Below are 19,322 nucleotides of genomic sequence, written 5' to 3'. Positions count from 1 at the left end.
CAGAGCTCTGCAGCCTACACAGAGCGATCCCCGCGTCCCCAGGGTGTGTTGTAAAACAAGCCAGGTGCCATCCGTGCAGTGGGTGCCTGGTCGGGTTGTGTTGGACGTGCTGTGTGGGGTGTATTTGGCTGTGTTTAAAGGTTTCCCAGACATGAATAGAGTAGCAGGCTAAGAAAGTGGCATTCTGCGTCAGTGATGCGCTGGCTAACTCCAGCGGTAGAGCCACACCACCGACTGGTGGCCCACTTAACAGTGGCATGAAACTGGCTGCACACAAAGGTTCAGTTGGCTGCACGCTCCATGCTGAAACTGTCACAGAAACAGAAAATAAGCAAAGAGACATAGCATCTGCATGGTAAAAATACTCAGTAAATTAATATTTTTAATTGCTGTTACACACAGAAGAAATGAAGAAAAAAAAATACATTCCAAAGAATTAAAATAGTAAAATCAGCATAAAAATGTGTTAAGAAAAGATCCCAGATCAAGTGGCCGTACTGTAGGTGGTGACCTTTACAATCATAGTAAAAGAAGTAAGTGCTAGAAACTTTCAGACGTGGCAATATGCTGACTCTCCGAGGGAGAGCAGCTGCTTCAGGCACATCTTTCAGTGCACTCTGCCTGGAGCATGTGGGCGAGGGGATGGAGCAAGAGGCTCGGACTGGGTACAAGACGGATATTAGTGTTCAGGACAGACCAGCCAGCCCTGCAGGATTAGCCAGGCAGAAGTAGTGCTTATTCAATGGCATTTGCTCTTTGCTTTGCTTTATCGTTTGGTTGGGGTTGTTGGGTTTTGGGGGAAGTTTTTTGGGTTTTTTTTTTAACTAAGGGCCAGGTTCTGCTGGCCTGACCCTGCTAGCACTGTAGGCCTAGAGCAAGCCTCCCCTGGTGAATGTAGGTCCTGGTCCTAACAGCAGGCTGCAAGAGCAAGGTCTAGGCCTGTGCATTTGTCCTGATTCAGCACCCTGACCCAGTGAGCTAGATTTGGTCTTTGTGTTTGAACTGTCAGGAGAGAGATTATTTCCTGATGGTGCTTCTCTCTTTTTACCAATCAAAATTGGCCCAGTTGTGCTCCCATTGCTGGAGCTCAGCCTGCAGAGGGCCTTGTGCTTCAGCCTCACTGCTGTACCATCGCACCACTCCAGTAGCTCATCCTACAGCAGCATAGTGTCACCACAGAAACAATACAAGCCACAGAAGTTTTGGCATTCCCGCCAACTGGCCACCTTTTTTGAATTTGTAGTCTGTCTAGAGTTGTACATTTTTATTTCTTACAGTAAGAGCAAAAATAAAATAACATCAAGAGAACTTCCTCCAAACTAAGAAAACTAAAACCCAACAAACATTTTAAAGAAACAATAAAAATTTGCATTGTGTTTGCTTCTGAGTTCATATTAAGATAAGATTTTACTGCAGCTGCTTCGAAATTATGGTCCATTTTATATGTACACCAGTCGCGTTCCTTGGTGTGTCGTTGCTTGTCTTCATTTGTGTTTGTACAGCGCAGCTAGTGCTATCAGAACCAAGTACCTTCTAGCTGCGGGATCAGATTTGAAATCAGTGAAGTGGGGCATTTTTATACCAGCTGAGAATGTGGGGATGGTTCAGAGCTGTATTTCTAATCTACAAAGCTCTGGGCCATAGGACTGATGGTACAAGCACTTCCTTCTCTGCACAGCCTACTCCTACTTTCATGCAGGTGAAAAGGAAGTAATCCCAAGAAGGATGTGCTGACCTTACTGATCCCATCATGGCCTTCCCTCTTGGCTGGTTTTAAAGCCAGTGAAATTTACAGTCGCAGAAATTAAACGTCCCTTTGTAAGATGTCCCATGAAACTGAGCTGACCTTCTGCAAAATGCAAGTCAAACAGAATAACTTCATGTTCTGTTCCAGTCTTTTCAACAGTCATGATAGACTGAGAGCACTGCATTTTGGCTGGATTAGATTTATTCTAGCTAACAGTTGGGGATGAGACCCGACTGCAAAATTTGGATGCAAAGTTTACATCTTAAGGATTTAGTTGAGATTTTTAGAAGAACTAAAAACCATTTGCAGAAGTGCAATTAGAGTTCAGACTTTCTCGCTAAACCCTCCTCCGAGTTCAAGTGCAACTAAGCCTTTCCTGTTAGACATTAAGAATAAATATTTTGCATTTGCTTTCCATCTGATGCAAATCAAAAAGGCAGTCACATGTTCCAGGCTCTTACAAGATGTCCTGCAAATCCCTGGAAGCATTTTTAACACTATGTTACAATAATACTTGGAACTTGTATAGCACTTTACATCTTTGAAGCGCTGTATGAGTATTAATCCTCACAGCATCCTTGTGAGGTAGGTACATGTTAATATCCCCATTTTAGAAATGGGAGGAGACAGACACAGAGGGCCTGGTCCCCTGCTGTTGTAACCTGGCATAGCTCTGATTTTCATACACTCAGGCCCATTTACACAAGATGAGGAACTGGCACCAGAAAATTTAAGTGACTTACCCAAGGCCACAAAAGGAGCAAGCATGGATAAAAGGCAGGAGAAGTACTTGGGAGGACTTCTGTCATGGGAAGCCAGCAATTTCCCAGCCTGTTCCGAATTCACAGTCACACTGCCTCTGCTTAAAAGCAGAAACCCAGCAAAGAGGCACCTGCCACTGAGCTTTATAGTTGCTGTTTGCTATGATCTGTTTTCTCCAGAACAAACCCCAAAATTACCATGACACCAAGCTGAAAACATACAGGTCTCAGTGACAAACTATGGAACAAGAAAACTTAGAAGAAACACTAAAAAAATCCTGGAAATTTTGTCTTGGGAGTTTTGTGTGTATATATATTTCCACCAATGGCAGCATATTTTCAGCAGTCTACTTCAAAGCCACATTAGAGTTATTCTTAAACCAATCAGGTCTTTAAATTGCCTCAGTATGGAAGGGTAAGAAGCCAGCTGTAAAGCAGTAACACAGTTTTCTCACCAAGGTGGGAATACAGCTGTTGAAAAGCCTCTGGCTTTTTTCTTCTCACCCTGCCCTTTCTACATCAGCTTCACACTACTGATATTAATGTAACGAGCACAGCCCGGTAGCATCACTAGCATTAAAAACAGGCTGTGATTAGCACTGCTTCTTTGACTTCATGGGGAGTTTTGTGTGAGCAAAGACAAGGAGGATCTATCTACAGAGAGAGATATATGGCTGACATACATTAGCCACAACTGTTATATTTCCAAATAAGGAGCCAAAGGCTCTACCAACAGGTGCTAGCTATGGTAATGAAAGAGGACAGAAGTAATTGCACTGTATGCATAACCTCAAGTTATGGGAAGTAGATGGGAATTTCAGAGGGGCTTTTGAGTACAGTGTAGTAAAAAGAAAGCCTCTGTACTTAGCAAGCGAAGGAGCTAATACTGCTGTGACCAGGCACGCACCACGTATGGGGGGTGCTTTGTCCCCTCTATAAAGTCCCTGGGCCAAAGAGCGAGCGCGCCTCAGAGACTGTGTCCCTGAAAGGAAGAGGGGAAGAATGGATCAAACCTCTCAGTTTGACAATGCGTAAATGGGCAACAGGCAGGTCCAGAAAAGGCTGGCAATGCCACAGACAATCATGTGTGCCCCGTTTCTTGTTTGCTCCCTTTCGAATTGAAGACTGCCCTCACTGGGAGTAAGGGGAAGTGTTTCACACGCCCCCCACCAAAGGTATTTAACAAACTGTCAGCAACCGCTCAGTGTTTCTCAAGGTTTATGAAAATCAGAATTGTGTCAAATCAGTGTCCACAGCAGCTGGCCTCTCCCCAGCAGGAAAGACAGCCTCCAAGAAAATGGTTTCATTCAAGTAATGTAGATTAAAAGAGGAACTGCAGAGCAGGAGAAAAAGATTGAAGATTAAGAGCCTTAGCTGGTGAACTGCCAAACAGCCCAGGACTCCTTCTGACTTCCCATGCGGATGGCCCTGCCTCGCGTTCAAGGGCAGGAACATGATCTAGCTAGATCCACCCAGAGACCTCTGCCGCCAGAAGCAGCACCTTGACAGCGAGTGGAGAATCTTTTTATCAAGAGGGCAGGTTTCCTATTAACACTTAAAAGAGCCTTCTCTGCAAGGATACACTGGCTGATAGTAGAGCAGGACAGCACAGGAAGCCAAGATAAAAAAGACTGCATAAAAGCAACCGAGACACCTTCAGAAAATTGATGACTTCTCATTTCTAGAAAGAGGGAGGTAACGGCTCACACTGGCATTCTAACTTTTAAACAGGTTACTTGAACACACACTCATTTTCTTCAAAGCAAAGGAAAGCCAGGGGGGCAAGGAAAAGGAAAACTGGCAAGGAAGGATTCAGTGTGCTGGAATGACCCATGACAGGGAGATGTAAATCAGACTGAAACATGCTGTTTGCTTATGCCCTGGGAGCATGGTGGGGTTCAGCCCAAATGCTCTGTCTCCTCTTAGCTGGAAGAGATCTGCAAACTGTCAAGCTGAGTAGCAGCAGGTGACATCCACAGAGAGCTACAATGCAGGGTTCACACTGCGGCCAGGAGATAAGCAATACTGATGAATGAAAATGTTGTATGGCTCTAAATTCCCTTAGCAGTTTACTCCAGGCAGGCCCTGGTGCTGCAGTGAATGCATACTGACAGTATTACACAACAGCATTAAAGGAAGAGATTACACGGGCCTGTGCTATTTACAATGCTTTCCCTCTCAGTAATGCAGCTGGCCTTTCTGATCTCTGTCTGAAAAGCAGCAGATGATTCTACAGGGTCAGGACAGTTAACCTAGATTTTTTTGTAATACTGGCTGTATTTGCACTAATGCAGAGAGTCCTGGGTAGGCAATGCCTATTCCACGCTGAATCCCACTGTGCAAGGCTGGGGAGGCACACGAAACCCACTTAGCACCTCTCAACACCAATGGGAAACGTAGTAGGGTTGGTAATCTTCCCATAACTACCCCCTGACCCTGCCATACCGCCTCACGGAGAGGAATTCCTGCTCTGCCAACTGTTCCAGGGATTCAGTGCCAGGCTTTCGACTGGAATGGTCCAGGCACGCTAGGTATGGAGACAACGGTGATTTCCAGCCTACGAGGACGCTTTGGAGGGTTGCTCCTCCTGTTTGCTGTGCTCATGAGAGCGTACTGAAGGGGTTTTTGGAGCCTGTGCAGATTAGAGTCGTGCAGTCTGTTTTGGTTGTTTTGGTTTGAAGAGGTGCAAGAACCCGCAGCAAGCTTCCTTTGCACACCTCAATGTTGTGCCTTAGAAACAAGCCAGCGAGGGACCATCTCAGTCCACAGGAATGGCCCTAAGATGGACTGAAAGGAAAGAACACATTCAAGATAATTTCAAACAGAAACAGAGCTTGCTGTAAGGTATCCAAAATAAGAGGAAAAATACCACAAATGAACCTGGTTTAATAAATATGGCCACTTCTTTCTATATCTTTTTTAGAAAGTTTGAAGTCAGAAGTAATCTTGCTTCAGCAGATGGACAAACTGAACAAAGAATTTGGATCAGAACTAAATAGGCTTCCCCAGCCCTGATGGTTCTGATGTTCTCGCTGCCTTTGTGTCAGTACAAGAAGGAAGCGGCAGGCACTTGGAGCACACAAGACAGTGCTTCTCATGAAGCTCTGCTGAAAAGGGGCTTTCCAAAAGAAGTGGTGCAAAGTTGATCATATGCCACCAGTAGGCAAAAGGCAACAACCATCTACAACCAAAATGAGAGCCTTGACTAACCACCATCAAAGGAAATGCTTGCAGGGAGATTTGGGAGCAGCACTGCAAGCAGCAGTACTGTAAAAGCTTAATGAGTAAATGGAGTATTATTCATTAAAATCCTGAGGAAGAAAGGCATAAAGGTTAGATTCCTATCTGCCATGTTAAGGACACAGATAGGAGGTATGTTAGTAAGACAGATCCTCAAAGTCCTTCTGCAAAAATCACAGTTCTTCATGTTCCCGTTACACCTCGGCTGTCACTGGTGGCTGCTGACACCATGTAACTGCGCATGTGGCAGAGGGAGAACACATCGGCCTGGCTGCATAGATTTCCCTGAATTTCCTAGTTCTGCCACGTGTTAGCACTCGGACACATTCACAGATCTGCTCTGGAGCAGTGATGAGCCATGATCAAAGCACACAGCACTGCATCCCAGCACACCTCTTCCTACATGCTCTCTGCTTGGTGTTTTGCTTTTATCCGGTTTTGCTGGGGGCTAGCCTACATGCTGCCATTGCCTCCAAAGCTCAACATTCATCTGAAAGTGCTGTTTTTACTCTGCTCCTGGGCTTCCTTTCAGCAGAGGCTCTGACAGCTCCAGTTTGCATACTGAGTTTGCAATGCACTAAAAGACTAGCTTAAATACTGGTGAAATTAATTTTTACCTATTACTTCAGCAGAGCTGTGGGCCTGTCTGCCCCCTAATGAAAGCAAGTCTCCTAGCACAGTGCACTGCCAAGCCTCCTTTCCATCAGCCTCCCTCTTCCCAGACATTCAGCATCAGTTTCAGGACTAACAAATGCAATGCAGTAGTACAGCACTTCCAAAGAGGAAAAGTGGAATGAGTAGCTACTGCAGGGACAGTCTAAGCTTTCTGATGTGGACTCCACACTGAAGTAAGCAGTATTCAGAGAAAGCCACTGAAAAAAAAGCCCCAAAGGTAACGCTTCAAAGAAGCAAAATCAACATCACCAATGTGCCTAGAGAAATGGAGATCTCTCTCAGGGGTGAATGCAGCTACAGCACCTGAGATATAACCCACATTGTCCACAACCTATTGGCACTCCACCTAGTTCCTCTTTCTGAAGTCCTCTTCATCTCTGCTCTCTACAGCTGACAGTGCAATAAGCATTTGGGCTGCATAGTAAGTAGCCATGATGATGACACGTGAGTAGGGCACAGGAAAGCAGAACTTGTTAACTGCAATGGTCAGGTCCGACACCATGAAAAGCATCGCGCCGATGCAGGCTGAGAGCTTGGTCCACGTCCAGAGGTCATTGCAGAGCTGCATGCCGGCAACAGCTCGCCAGCCCATGAAGCCAATCAAGGCGATGTAGACAGCCACCAAGTAGGTGAATGGGCCCGAGAGGTAGGAGTACAGGAAGGCATAACAGGAACTGGAAACGAGGCCCATCAACAGGCCGGCTTTCAGGTCCAAAGGCTTCATGCCGAAGGCTGAGGAGTACAGGATGTGTGTGATGGCGAACATCAGCAGACCTGGAAAGAGGCATTGACATAGCAAGTGTGACCTTTCATCAGAGTGACTGGCAGTCCAAAGCAGAAGAAAGCTTGTGGCTCTATTGAGTTTAAAATACACAGCACCAGGTACAGGCTTAGATGTCCGTGCAATGTTACAACCCTTATTTGATTTCAGTGGGAATGCTACTGAATGCTTGGGATCATTTTATTATAAAAACCTATGCACAGGAGGTTAGCCTTATCAGCAAGCTCCTGTCCTAAGAAAATGCCTCAGAGCATTTACAGCTGGAACTGAGCACAACTCTGGTAAGATCCAGTCATTTTTGCCATAAGACTAAGTGACTAAGCTGCTAAAGCAGGAACACAATTTGTTTTTCAGATTGATCCACCTCCTGTGTTTTGGACAGAAGGATGGGTGCATGGAAGACCAGTGATCATCCCCTCTTTAACTACGTGAAGCATTTCACTCCTACATCACTTGTGAAACAGGATGGATGGAATCAGAGCAGGTGAGAGCAAAATGTGCAAAGCTACTGATCCCCCCAAACCCAGACACAAAGTGTGATTGCATTTAGCCACAGACCCAAAAAACAGTCACGGACTAAATCTGGCTTCTACTCCACCCTTGCCACAGCTAGGAGAAACCTTAGCTGGAAAGAAGCAGCTGGCATATTTTTGGGACTACACCAGTGTGTCTGGCCAATGATTTTATGGCTATTTGCAAGCTCCGGATGAACCTTAACTGGAATCAATCAGCAAAAATAAAATGCAGACTTCCCTTTGAAGTGCAACGTCCCTGACAAATCCCAGCTGTGGGTGCTGGAAGGTACTGCCCATGTGTTATTCACTTGCCACTAATCCATTTGACAAAAAAATGTCCACATGTGTTGGTACAGCTGCTGATTACTAGTTCTCTTGCCCATTGTACACAATGGGCTCCAAACAGAGTCCAGCTCTTCTGGTCAGGCCTCTGTTCCCCGACCCACACATGGTGCAGGTAAAGGCTGTTCCACTTTATCCAAATAGGTTTACTAGTGTGCCTCTAAGTTTCTGTACAGCTCTAAAGCACGAAAGCGTGACAAGGATCTGAGGAGCCAAGTGCTAAAGCAGGCCACTTGTTTAATATTAAAGTATGACACTGTAGGTGTCAAGGGGAGACACTAAAACCTGCTGTTAGCAGATGTTTGCTCTTCATCCATCATAGGCTGAGGCTGCTCCAAAAAAGGGAATTGTCTCCCCACCTTTGGGGACTACCAGATCAAACGTCCACTGAAACCGTGGGGTAAGGGGGAAACGTGCAGAATGGAGAGGGAGGTGGAGGGGAGGGGTTGGTATGCAAAGTGAGGCTGGAGAAAATAGATAGCATGAAGGGGAAGGAAGAGAAGCACAAAGGAGGGCAACAAGAGGCTGATGTTTTACAAAGTTATTAAACACACCATGAGCACAAGAGATTGAAGGAAACCAAGGAGGGATTTAGGACAAGAGCTGTGTATAGCGCAGAAAAGGTTGGAGCTGTGGGGGCAGTAGGAGAGGAAGGTTACCTTGTCCTAGCAGTAAGGAGCAGTTTCTCCTTCAGTGGCATTATGTGGAGAGTGCTGAGATGGGGAATTGAAGAACGTGGTGTCCTTCACACAGGCAGCAAGTGGCGGTGCCTGAGCAGGCTGCGAGGAGGAGGAGGAAGGGAGAAGGCAATGCGGCAGCTGAGGGAGGGAGGGGAGAGGCAGCAGGAAGGGTGACGGGGAGCATGGGGCCCAGCACTGTGGCTAATGCAGGGAAACAAGAGGGGAGGAAAAGCAGAAGCAAAGAAAGGCAGGAGGAGTTTTGTGATATGTGGTAAGGCTGGACACAAACACAAGCGACTGCTCCCAGGTCTTCTCGTTTGACACCCACAAATAAAGCCAGGAACCAGGGAAACTAGTGATGGCTGCACAGGGAGGAGGATGTATTGCTGCTATTGAGAAACATTTAGTTGACAGCTTCTGCTCAGCCTTTGGCTGGGCTCCCCTCAACCAAGTCAGGCAGATCAGCGTTTCTGTACCCACTTCCTTCTCTTCTCTGCTTTATTCTGGGCCACCTAGATGGAAGCAACTAGCCTGGGTATGCTTCTCCCTCCCACCCCTGGAGTTTCCCCTCAGGCTGGTGATAAAGTCTTTTTCCTTAGTCCCTCTCTTCCTCACTGAATGCATCAATTGTTTCTAAGTGCCTGTTATCAAAGGAGGTGTAACACTGTAAAGTATCTTCTACATACAGTAAGGCACTAGTCAGAAAACAGCTTGTTATTAACGGACTGAAGCAGCAAAAATGAAAAAATGTCAAGTGTGTCAGGAGTAGGTTCCCAGGCTCTCACTTCCATGTGAAATAATGAACAGATGTCCTTTAATAAACTCATTGTCTCAGAAGCTATTCAATTTAGCCCAGTTTCCAACCCTTTTTTTCAGCCTGAAAGCCATAGAAATTGAATAGAAGGTATATTTTTGGCTATTTATTCCTTTGAAATTTGAAATTTCCACAAAGGATGATGTCAAAAGTTTGAATGTTTTCAGTTGCCAACAGCAGCAGCCTGCTGAGAATTAAACTGAAGCAAATATTTTGCAGGAGAAGTGAAAAATTAAGTGGACTGGTGCATTTTCTCTGCTAACAGCTGAAACACAACTGTTACGCTTCAGTGTGAAAGACAGCAGCTCAGATTTGAACAGACCAAGGCAGGCAGGAGGCAGCCAGGATAAAGGCTGAGATTTTCAAAGTGCTCCAAGATAGCTAAACAAATACTCTGCTTAAATCACAAAAAAAAATGTGTCTAAACCCGCAACATGACACTTCTCAGTTGTGAGACAGGGGTCAAAATCCAGCTTATTTTCTGTCTAAAACAACTTAACCAGACAGCAAATTGCTGTAACCAGTTGACTCTCCTCTAGTGCCAGATGAGAGAGGGGCCTGGGAGATACCCAGCTGCGGGGAATGGGGGGAACCTCCGCGCAGTCCATGTACAGGAACAGTCAGAGTGAGAAACAGGGCCTTGGACATTTCCAAGCTCAAGGAGCAACAGGAGGCAACCCAGAAGCACGGGCAGTTGGGCCAAGCACCCCGAGGGCGTTGAGCAGGGTGCCCTGCGAGGAGGCCAGTCGGCAGGAACGCCAGTGGTCAGCACAGAGGGGATGGCTCCCTGAGCGTGCGTTGGGGCTTTTCAGCAATGTGCCCAAAACTCAGCTGAATGGCTCCAGTCCTCAGGGCCCAGCCTAAACCCCACCAAAATCGCTAAGAGTTTCTACATGAACGTTTAATGAGACTTAGATAAGCCCTTGGGAAGCAGGATTAAAACCAGATTCCAAGCATTTGGCCTTTCATAGCTGGCATTTCACACACTTTCCTCTCTTAAAGAAAGCAGAGCTTGTGAGAATCCCAGAATAAAACAGAATACTGACCTCCTGTGAGAAGGGAAAGAAAAAAAAGCTTTTGACTTCTGGAGCTGACAACAGCAGTAATGGGAAAAGCTCCCTCATCTCATCACATTTTCCACAGTCAGTTAATGGTGGGTGTTCAAGTGAGACCACTGGGCTGGTGAAGTTAACTTCAGAAATGCCACCAGTACAGTTAAGTAAAAGACTCGACTGCTGCTGATTTCTTATGACAGTCCGAGGCCACTGGGAGCATTGCTGTAGGCAGGCACAATGTGGCTTTAAATCATTAATCTAAATCGTTATGTTCTAGTTTGCAAACTAACATAACAAAACAAGCTTGGTTTGCTCTGAGATGTGGATCTTTCTAAAGAGAAGACAGGCTGTCCTGGTAGGCTTTCATCTGACTCTCTGTCATATCTTGCAGAACCAGCTCTTGTTTTTGTAAAACAGGCTGCATGATTCATATTGATGAACCTGCACGTAGGACACGGTTTCTGATGCTTTAGTTTCTAGCATCCACCTAACCACCTCCGCCAGACCACAAGCTTGTCTGACAAAACCATAAGGGTCCTCTCCACCTGGTCTCCACTTAGGGGCCATTGCACCATGCGTCCTATTTCAGATCCTCGCAGGACTGACAGATCTCCCTGCAGAGAAGTAGGAGCAAGACACTGCCCATAGCTACGCAGGAGCTGCCGAGTGCCACAAGCGTTTCCTTCTCTTCCCTGGGGATTCTGCCTGTGCCACCTTCCTGTTCCAGCCACCCGAGGCCCAGCGAGCACATGCCAGGAAAACAAACCTGCCCCAATCCCCCCTCTGATCTCAGCGCAGGGACACAAACAAGGTCAGGAGACTCATCCACTATGTGATTCCTCTAAATGCAATGGATTTTAGTCAAGGGATGAGCGCCTCCCACTGCCAGGGGCTTAAGCTGTAAAAGAATAAACAAGCCACATGGCCCGGCAACTCATTACTAAATAAAGAGCGTGACAGCTGGCCACTGTGGCATCCCTTTACCTTTAGGACTGATGCCTCACTCACCATGAATGAAGTAGCCCTGCTCCTGCCAGATGAGAAAAGCATCTCCCACTGCTGAGAATATGAGTCCCGCCAGGATGCGACTGGCACTCCGGTGTGCGACTAAGAAGTTGATTCCATGAGCCAGGAGGAAAACCCACAAGCAGAAGATGGGCAGACATTTGATGAGGGCACTGAACCAGGAAGGGCTCGAAGTTGGCAGCCAGAGGACAAAATAGACACAAGTGGCTTTAAAGAAGGGCACCAGTTTGGGGCCTTCACTCTTCACCTAAAAGAAACAAAAATTAAAAGAAATGGAAATTAATAGGATCGTCAGAAGCATCAGTGGAACAAACTGCACACAGAACTGTCGCCTTACTTTTGGAAGTTTCCCTTTCATGTATACTGTTGGCTAGCAGCATTCCCACCCTAGAGAGAAGGTGCTTGGACTTGACCATGATTTCCAACTTAGACCTTTGTGAACGTCTCTGCGGAAAACACCTTTTGACTGGTGGGCTTTGGGTGGTGGAGACAGAGGAAGTTTTAGATACCTCTTCTCTTTATTTGTTCTACTGAAAACATTTAAGCCATCAGTCAGTAGCCAGTGATGGCCCTTGCACTTCTCTTGTGTTTAGACTCAGCGCTTTTATACACACCTTTCCTGTAGCCGAGAAAATACTGCGCTCCCCAGGTCACTCCCCTAGCAGCAAACAAGTCAACAGAAGTGCAAATCTTCCCTCACAGCTTGGTGAATACTCCTGCTTAGCTAGCTACAAATCACCTTGTGAATATAACTTCTCTTCTAACCCATTCGCTGTCCTGCCCCATAGGCTCATGCCTGGGGCTTGCTGTCAGCATCACCATATGACTTCGAAACCCATCACATCAACCTCCCAGGTGGGGATGTCACTTCCTTAGTTGACTAATATCAGTGTCAATGGTATGTTGTTTTGTTTTAGCACTACACTAATTATGTACTGTCCATATTGCAGGAAACCCTTTGGCTCAGGAATCTCTTGTGTAAATCCAGGCACCAAAATGCAGCATGAGCCACAGGCTACTCACAACAAAGACAAAGCAAAGACAGGTCAAACAGCTACAGACTCCACAGCCTATCCAAGCTAGGTCTGCTCTTCCCATATGCCCAGCTGGGACCATCCTAGACAGTGGTAAGATACATACTATGTTCACCTGCCCTCCTGTGATACTTCTGCATTTTAGTGCCAGTGGGAAAATGAAAATCCCCATGAAAATCTAAGTTACGGTTTTGTTTTCGCCCAGGGTGTAGCTGAGGGCTAAAACAAGGAGCACAGAAAGAGAACGTGATTGCCTGGTGCAACCATGCTGTTGGTGAGCTACATCCTGGGATCTCTTAGAAGACCTGCTTCCTCCTGCAGCGAAGGCGGTATGGCACCTAGAGATCCCCTGCAACCCGTGGGTTCTCTCTCGATGCTCTCTTTTCTTTGGTCAGGCAAGATTTAGTTGCTTAGTAACACAACGGCTTCCCATTAATGACGGCCAAAGCATGCAGGGCCCATGCACCGGAGGAAGACACTGGAGGCATCACTGCAGGGTTCACACTCTGAAGTCCAGCAAAATCTGTGACATCCACATGTGGCGTGCCGGGGTTGCTTATCTAATGCAAGGACCCCATGCACTAGAAACCTGGGAAAGAAATGTTGGTCTTTTTTTCCCAATCACTTGCATCAAGGGGCATTGCCATGACACAAAGCCAGCATCTGTCTTCCTCTCAATGCAATGTACCTTGGTTCAGATATCTGGAAATTATGTTCCAGATATCTGGAACAGGTTTCTCTAGGCTGTAAGGCAAATAGCTCCATGCTCACAGTGCTCAGTAATTAAGACCTAAGCTCACCAAAATTCAGGGGCTTTTGCAGACATAAGCAAAGGGAACCTGGGTGAAGCTGGAAGACTGAGGCAGAGGTAGTGGAGGGCGTCTTCACATGCAGTATCTAAAAAGGGAGTGCAGTCTCTGAAGCAGGGCATCTTAGGAAATACAGTGCTTTCAAAATTGCTCTCATATCTGATAAAACATTCCCCAACATATCAGCAGTTTCTTAGTAAGGCATTTCATTATTCATGAATACACTATTTATAGGCTATTGCCAACACAATTTTTAAACACCCCATTAAACAACCAGGCTACGTAACTCACTCACCAAAGGACATCAACAAGCTGTTAAGTTTCTTGTGTTACATGGGGAGCCAGTCATCAGTCCTCTGCTTAGATTGTCCAAATTAATCACCATTTATCCCCTTCTGTGTGCATTCCTTGGGAGAATTCTGACAGCAAATATCAAATGAACTTGAAATAAAGTCATAAAAGCCCACATAGTCCTACTTGCACTGGTGATGCCTGGGAACTATCAACTATCTGTAGAGGGAAGAGTGGAGCCAAGCTTCCCCCAGCTAGTCTTTCAGACCCAGCTCCTTGCTCTTTTAAGTGACACATCAGACAAATGCTATTCCAACATGGAGGGACAGACAGAAAGAAAACTTTGACTATCCCCAACCACCTCCAGACCTGGCACCTGGTTCCAGCTCTGCTCCTCCCCCTTTTGTGGCACTTTTTTATTAAAAATTTAGCTCATCACATTCAGCCTCTCACAGTCCCAAGCAACAGACAACAGTGCTTCTGGCAGGATCTCCTCCTTTACCCCAGTAGCCATGGAAGATCCCCAACGCTCCATAACGAGCCTGAAATCTTTAATACAAAAGATTAACAGCTTCCAAAGCTACAAAGGACTGAAGAATTTGCAGCATTGACAGTGATCTAGGTCTCTATAACAGTCTCAGCTAAAGTAGTTTGCTAACTAGGAAGGCAGGAGTCTGTGCTGAAAGACAGAGCTCAAGTTCAGCCTTGTTTGCAACACATGACAGAGGCACTGTTAGAAACATACAGGAGAGTATTTGGGTTATTATAAACACAGGAAGTTTTGTTTAAAACCCTGTATTAAAAGAAAAACACCTGCTAGGAGCAGTTACCATTATAATCACAGCTTGCCCTCCCCTGTGAGCACGCATGATGAGACAGGTTTTAATTACACTTGTCATTTTCCCTAGGAACCTTGCCTTACTGAACATAAGATATACACTTGTGCAGAAAGATTAAGTTTGCTTGGCAACCTTGAAATTACCATTTCCTACTATCTGAATGTGAATCTTCCAACTACAGCTAGCATTATTTTGAAATTATGGTTTGTATTATTTCTACCTAATAACAATTTAGGAATTTTTCAGGCATAAGGGGTCAGATTCCAATCTCAGTTATTCACATGTAACCTTAGAATTCATGATCTTAAAGTCCTCATATAAAAATAACTCTGTAGCTCTAGAAGGACTACATGCTTGACACCATTAATATTTTATTCCTTTACACCCTTTCAGCAAGCATACTTCAAATTAGTTATTTTAAAACATGCCCTTGTTCACTATACAATGCTGCTGGCTCAGTGGAACCGTTGTGCTGGCTCTGAGCGAAATGAGCGCCCCAGAGCCTCTGCTGTTTGCGGAGACGGAGGTGCCCACGCAGCTGAAGGCTGGGCAGCACATCCTGCCGGGAGGAGCGTGGCATTGGGGATATTTGGGAGAAGTCTCCCAAGAAAAGCTGAGGCAATCAAAGGGTGAGACAGATGGATTCTCCTCTGTTTGGACAAGTAGCTGAGGCTGGGGAAGAAGTGATGGGGCAACCTGCCACCTGAAAGACAAGTTGTGGCTGGTATTGGGAAACCATGTACCAACACGAGGGGAGGCTGTGGCTTGAGGACAGCCAGGTGCATAATCCATGACTGGACTTGCCTCTACCTCGGGGAAGGGAACGTGGCTGTTTAGCTGGATGACTAAATTATGTCAGAACATCCATCTCCTCTACACCTGTGTCCCAGGGAGGGCACGTGAGATGTGGATGTGCCTTCATGTTGGAAAAAGAAATACTTGCTGCAGGTGACAAGGTCCTTTTTGCTAATGTATATGATTTTCATGGCTTTAAGCAAGGTTTTGCCATTTTATGACAAATTCTATTGGGTTTTTCTTCCTAATTCTTTTCTTCTTCCACTGCTAATTTACTCTGGGCTGAAATGCAGTTTAGGAAACATCTTAAATACCATGCTAAAACAGTGTTTGCAAGCTTTGACTTTTTAAACTGTACATAATTCAGGGCATTTCCTAAATTCCTGTGACTTCCAAGTTACTTACAGTCTCTAAAAAGTAGTCTAAGGTGCTGTAAAACCACTGTCCATGCATTTGTGGAATTACAGTGAAAATACCATTTAAAAATTATCTGCATCCAACCAAATCTAATAAAACTCTCCAATCTGCATCCAGCCAAATCTAATAAAACTCTCCAGGACTCAGGCAGACTAGGAGGAAGTTGTGGCCTTGCTCCCACCACAGTATGTACACCCTTTAAACAGATCTTTAAACAGAACTTGGTACTGGCACACAGAGTTCTCTGGAGGCTCAGGGCTGGCAAATCTCTTCCTTGCGTTTCTCCACTAAGCAGCATTGGGAGATGCTGATGGTTTGCACCTGTATAACCCAATGGTCACTGCGGGATAGGACCTGGAGGACCGTCTATTCTGCTTCTCAGCAGAGCCGATGCCTGTGCTGGCTGCTGCAGGCACACAACCATGCCAGCAAGTTTAAAGCTTGCTCCTCCGCCCCACACTAGGCTGCATCCGCAGGGGCACAGCTACGCCTGTGAGCCAGCGCCCTGATTTTCTTTAACACTTTGGAGCCAATTGTCCGTATCTATATTGCAAGTGGAGTTCATTTCTGAATGAACATGTGTGCTTTTGACAGCATCACCCTGATGGAAATGAGAAGCTTTCCTATGAAAAAGGGCATAACAAGAAGCAACGGACTGAAGATAAGATGGAGAAAAATTAGCTGGCACATGGGGAGAGCATGGAGCATGCTGGCATGGAGGGAGATGTCTTGCTCCTGAGGTGTAGAAAAATGGCATGGGATTGTTGCTTTGAAATGATAAAGTTGAACACAGTTTGCTGTTCATAAGTCCTGCCCTGGCCCCAGGAAACAACGCAGGGTACCAAATAATGCTCTTCTCTTTGCAAGTCCCCTAAATCAACCTGCACTGAAAACAAGTGTATAACCTCTTCCAGGCAACAGCTGTGCGCCGACTTCTGTGGGGATATGGCTCGCACCCATTGGGAACTTTCCAGAAAAAGTGTTTTAAAAATGTTACCCCAGCTATTCCACTGAGCAACATTTGAACACAACTCTGTGCACTGGCCAGAAAAAGCTGGGCCATTGTCCTCCAGCCACCCCTCCACAACTTGTGTTTCTCGCTCCCCAGCAAACATGGCTCTTAGCAAGGCACTGACTATCCTCTGTCCAGCCTGAGTTGCAGAGGGAGAACTGCTTGGGCCTGAGGCTGGATGGCACAGTCAGGACACAGGACGTACAATATGTGCAACTGGCTCAGATTTAAGAGCAACAGGGAACTGACACAATCCCCCATCAGGCTACAGCTACAGAAAACCCATCTTCATGCTTGACCAAAATAATATGAGAGAGGAGAAACTCATGCGTACACAGATCCTGACCAGAGGTAGCTGATTCTCCCTGGGTTTCAACAGCTCCTCAGCTTTTGCCGAACCGAGGAGGAGTAACACAGTAGTGCTGGGCAATTCTTGGCCACAAACCCATGTGAACTATCTGCAAAGCTGCCATCCTCCCAGGCTTGCTCACACTCTTCCATGTTTGCTCACACAGAACATATCAAGCCTTCTGGATGTGTACGCCCTGAAACTGATATAAAGGAGTTTTTTTCAGGCAGGGATTCAGATGTGTGTGTAATAGGGAGGATTCAGCTGTTCGATACCCAAATGCACTATTTACATTTTCACCTTCCTCTTTCTCCTGTTACTTCTTGGGTTAACTTCCTTCCAGAAGAATGCTCAGAGCCTTGCATTAAATACCACATGGCTTTTTTCAAATGCAGTAGATGTTTCCAACTACAAATAAACACGTAGGTGTAGAACTCGCCTTTCGAAGTATTTTGAGCTGCAGATTGGGTGGACGCAGGGGCCCTGTGGCATTTGGCCCCGGCACAGGGCCCTCACCTGGCCACGGATCGGAGGCCCTGGCAGCTGCTCCAGGTGCTCATTTCTGTATCCCTCCCGGGCAGCTCGCAGAGGAGATGCATGAGATGTAAAGGGTCCACCAGTTGCACATTTTGCTCCACAGGGTTGCTGAAATAATAGGCTGGCTGGGACAGCCCCAGCCTAACCGGTGCACTCCTTGAGTTGGTGAAGCACAACACGCTTTGCCTCCAACACTGCTCTCCTGCAGGAGTGAATCTGCTCCTGGGGGAGAGCCACTCACCTTTCATCAAGAAAGGCACTGGCTCATACATGTCCCGAGTTGCTCCCTAGTATGAGGAAAAGCACTTGTTTATGGAGGATGGTGAAGAGTCACTGAACCAGCTGATCAGCCTGCCTGAACTACTGTGTTAGCGCAACATATTTGTGCAAGCTAGAGCTTAATAGGAGGGTGTGTTTGTGTTGGAGGTGCCACAGGTCATCTGCGTCCAGGGCAGATGTCTCATAAACAGCCTCAACGTGCTACAGAAAATTGAGAAAGATGTGGATCCTCATCTGCCTGCACAGGTGTTAGGGTGGCAGATAAACCCTCCTCCCATCAAGCAGAGACAAGACTGCAGAGGCACCATCTCAAATGGACTTGTAAAATAGCTAATAAATCACCAAGGAGAAAATGGTACGTGATTTGCCTTTGGGAAGACACATGTGCTGATAATGGGCTGCTTGGTGCCATCATGCTTATGCCATATGCTGCGTTTGGCCAGGCTCTGCAGCACTTCATTGCAGCTACTGATGCAGCTCAGGGCCTCCATTCCTGTGTTGAAGGTTGTGCAGTGAAACTGAGCTCCTGCTTGGCTGTCCAGCCCAACCTGTTCACAAGCAGGCCGAAAAAACTGTTTTTATCTGTTAGGAGAGCCTCCATCATTCAGCACAAGCCAGAAGTAACAGGGTAGACCTGAATGCGTCCCACCTGCAAAAGGACAATCCTCCCAGCCCAGCCATGTGTGGCAGGGGCTGTGGGTCGAAGGCAGCTACTGCACCACCGGGGAAAGGGAGAGTGTCTTGGACTCTTCCTGCAAACTAGGTCTGGTTTTCTTGGCCTCTTTTGTCCCTCCCTGTACCCCAAAGGCCTGAGTACTCTCTTCCCCCCCCCCCCCGGGCTCAACTGCAGTGCTCCCCAGTTAAGCAAAGTAAGCTCCTGCCACACTTCAGCTTTACTCCACCAGAGACTGAGGCAGAGTCAACAGCTAGAAATACCTGACTTTTTTTTTTCTTTTTAAGAGCAAGCTGTGGCTATTTGCCAGAAAAATACAATTAAACATTTGGCACAGGCCCTCACAGTCCTTGGGTGGTGAACTGAGATATATTGCTGCATGAGTTCTTGGCATCAGAAGAGTCGCCCTTCAGTGAAGGCATAAGAGAGCAAGGGGTGGGTGAGGATTAATCAAGCTGGCATCTAAAAAGGGCCCCCGCATAGGGCTAGGCCCCCTGCGCAGCTGCATGCTGAAATGGGATCCGCAACAAACAGCTTCACTTCGAAGCCAAAATCCCACCCAATTTGCGCTCATGTCAACATTCAGCCTAATCTCCAGATTAACCGTGGGGGCGAAAACCCATCAGCGCCGAGGTGAAACCCTTCCAGACA

At 46.5% G+C, this 19,322-nt stretch overlaps 1 protein-coding gene and 1 long non-coding RNA gene across 2 annotated transcripts in view; one reads left to right on the top strand and one right to left on the bottom strand.

Annotated features, from left to right (window-relative positions):
- Positions 1-349: 349 nt before the first annotated feature.
- The window catches only part of TMEM86A (transmembrane protein 86A), a 29,974-nt gene continuing 11,001 nt past the window's right edge, over positions 350-19,322 (bottom strand). The window contains exons 2-3 of the mRNA XM_064513118.1: positions 11,619-11,883; positions 350-7,197 (exon numbers count right to left, since the gene is read on the bottom strand). Of these exons, the coding sequence (XP_064369188.1) occupies positions 6,770-7,197; positions 11,619-11,883 (693 nt within the window). The 3' untranslated portion in view covers positions 350-6,769. The remainder of the gene's footprint in view (positions 7,198-11,618; positions 11,884-19,322) is intronic.
- LOC135328529 (uncharacterized) lies at positions 7,197-18,123 on the top strand. The gene is made up of 3 exons (XR_010389528.1): positions 7,197-7,688; positions 12,587-12,763; positions 12,876-18,123. It is a non-coding gene; the product is annotated as an uncharacterized LOC135328529 (long non-coding RNA).

This window comes from Dromaius novaehollandiae, chromosome 5 (genome assembly GCF_036370855.1).
Source record: "Dromaius novaehollandiae isolate bDroNov1 chromosome 5, bDroNov1.hap1, whole genome shotgun sequence".
NCBI classification, from domain to species: Eukaryota; Metazoa; Chordata; class Aves; order Casuariiformes; family Dromaiidae; genus Dromaius; species Dromaius novaehollandiae.
Note: the sequence above shows the minus strand (reverse complement) of the source record. Positions and strands in the feature narration are given on the sequence as shown.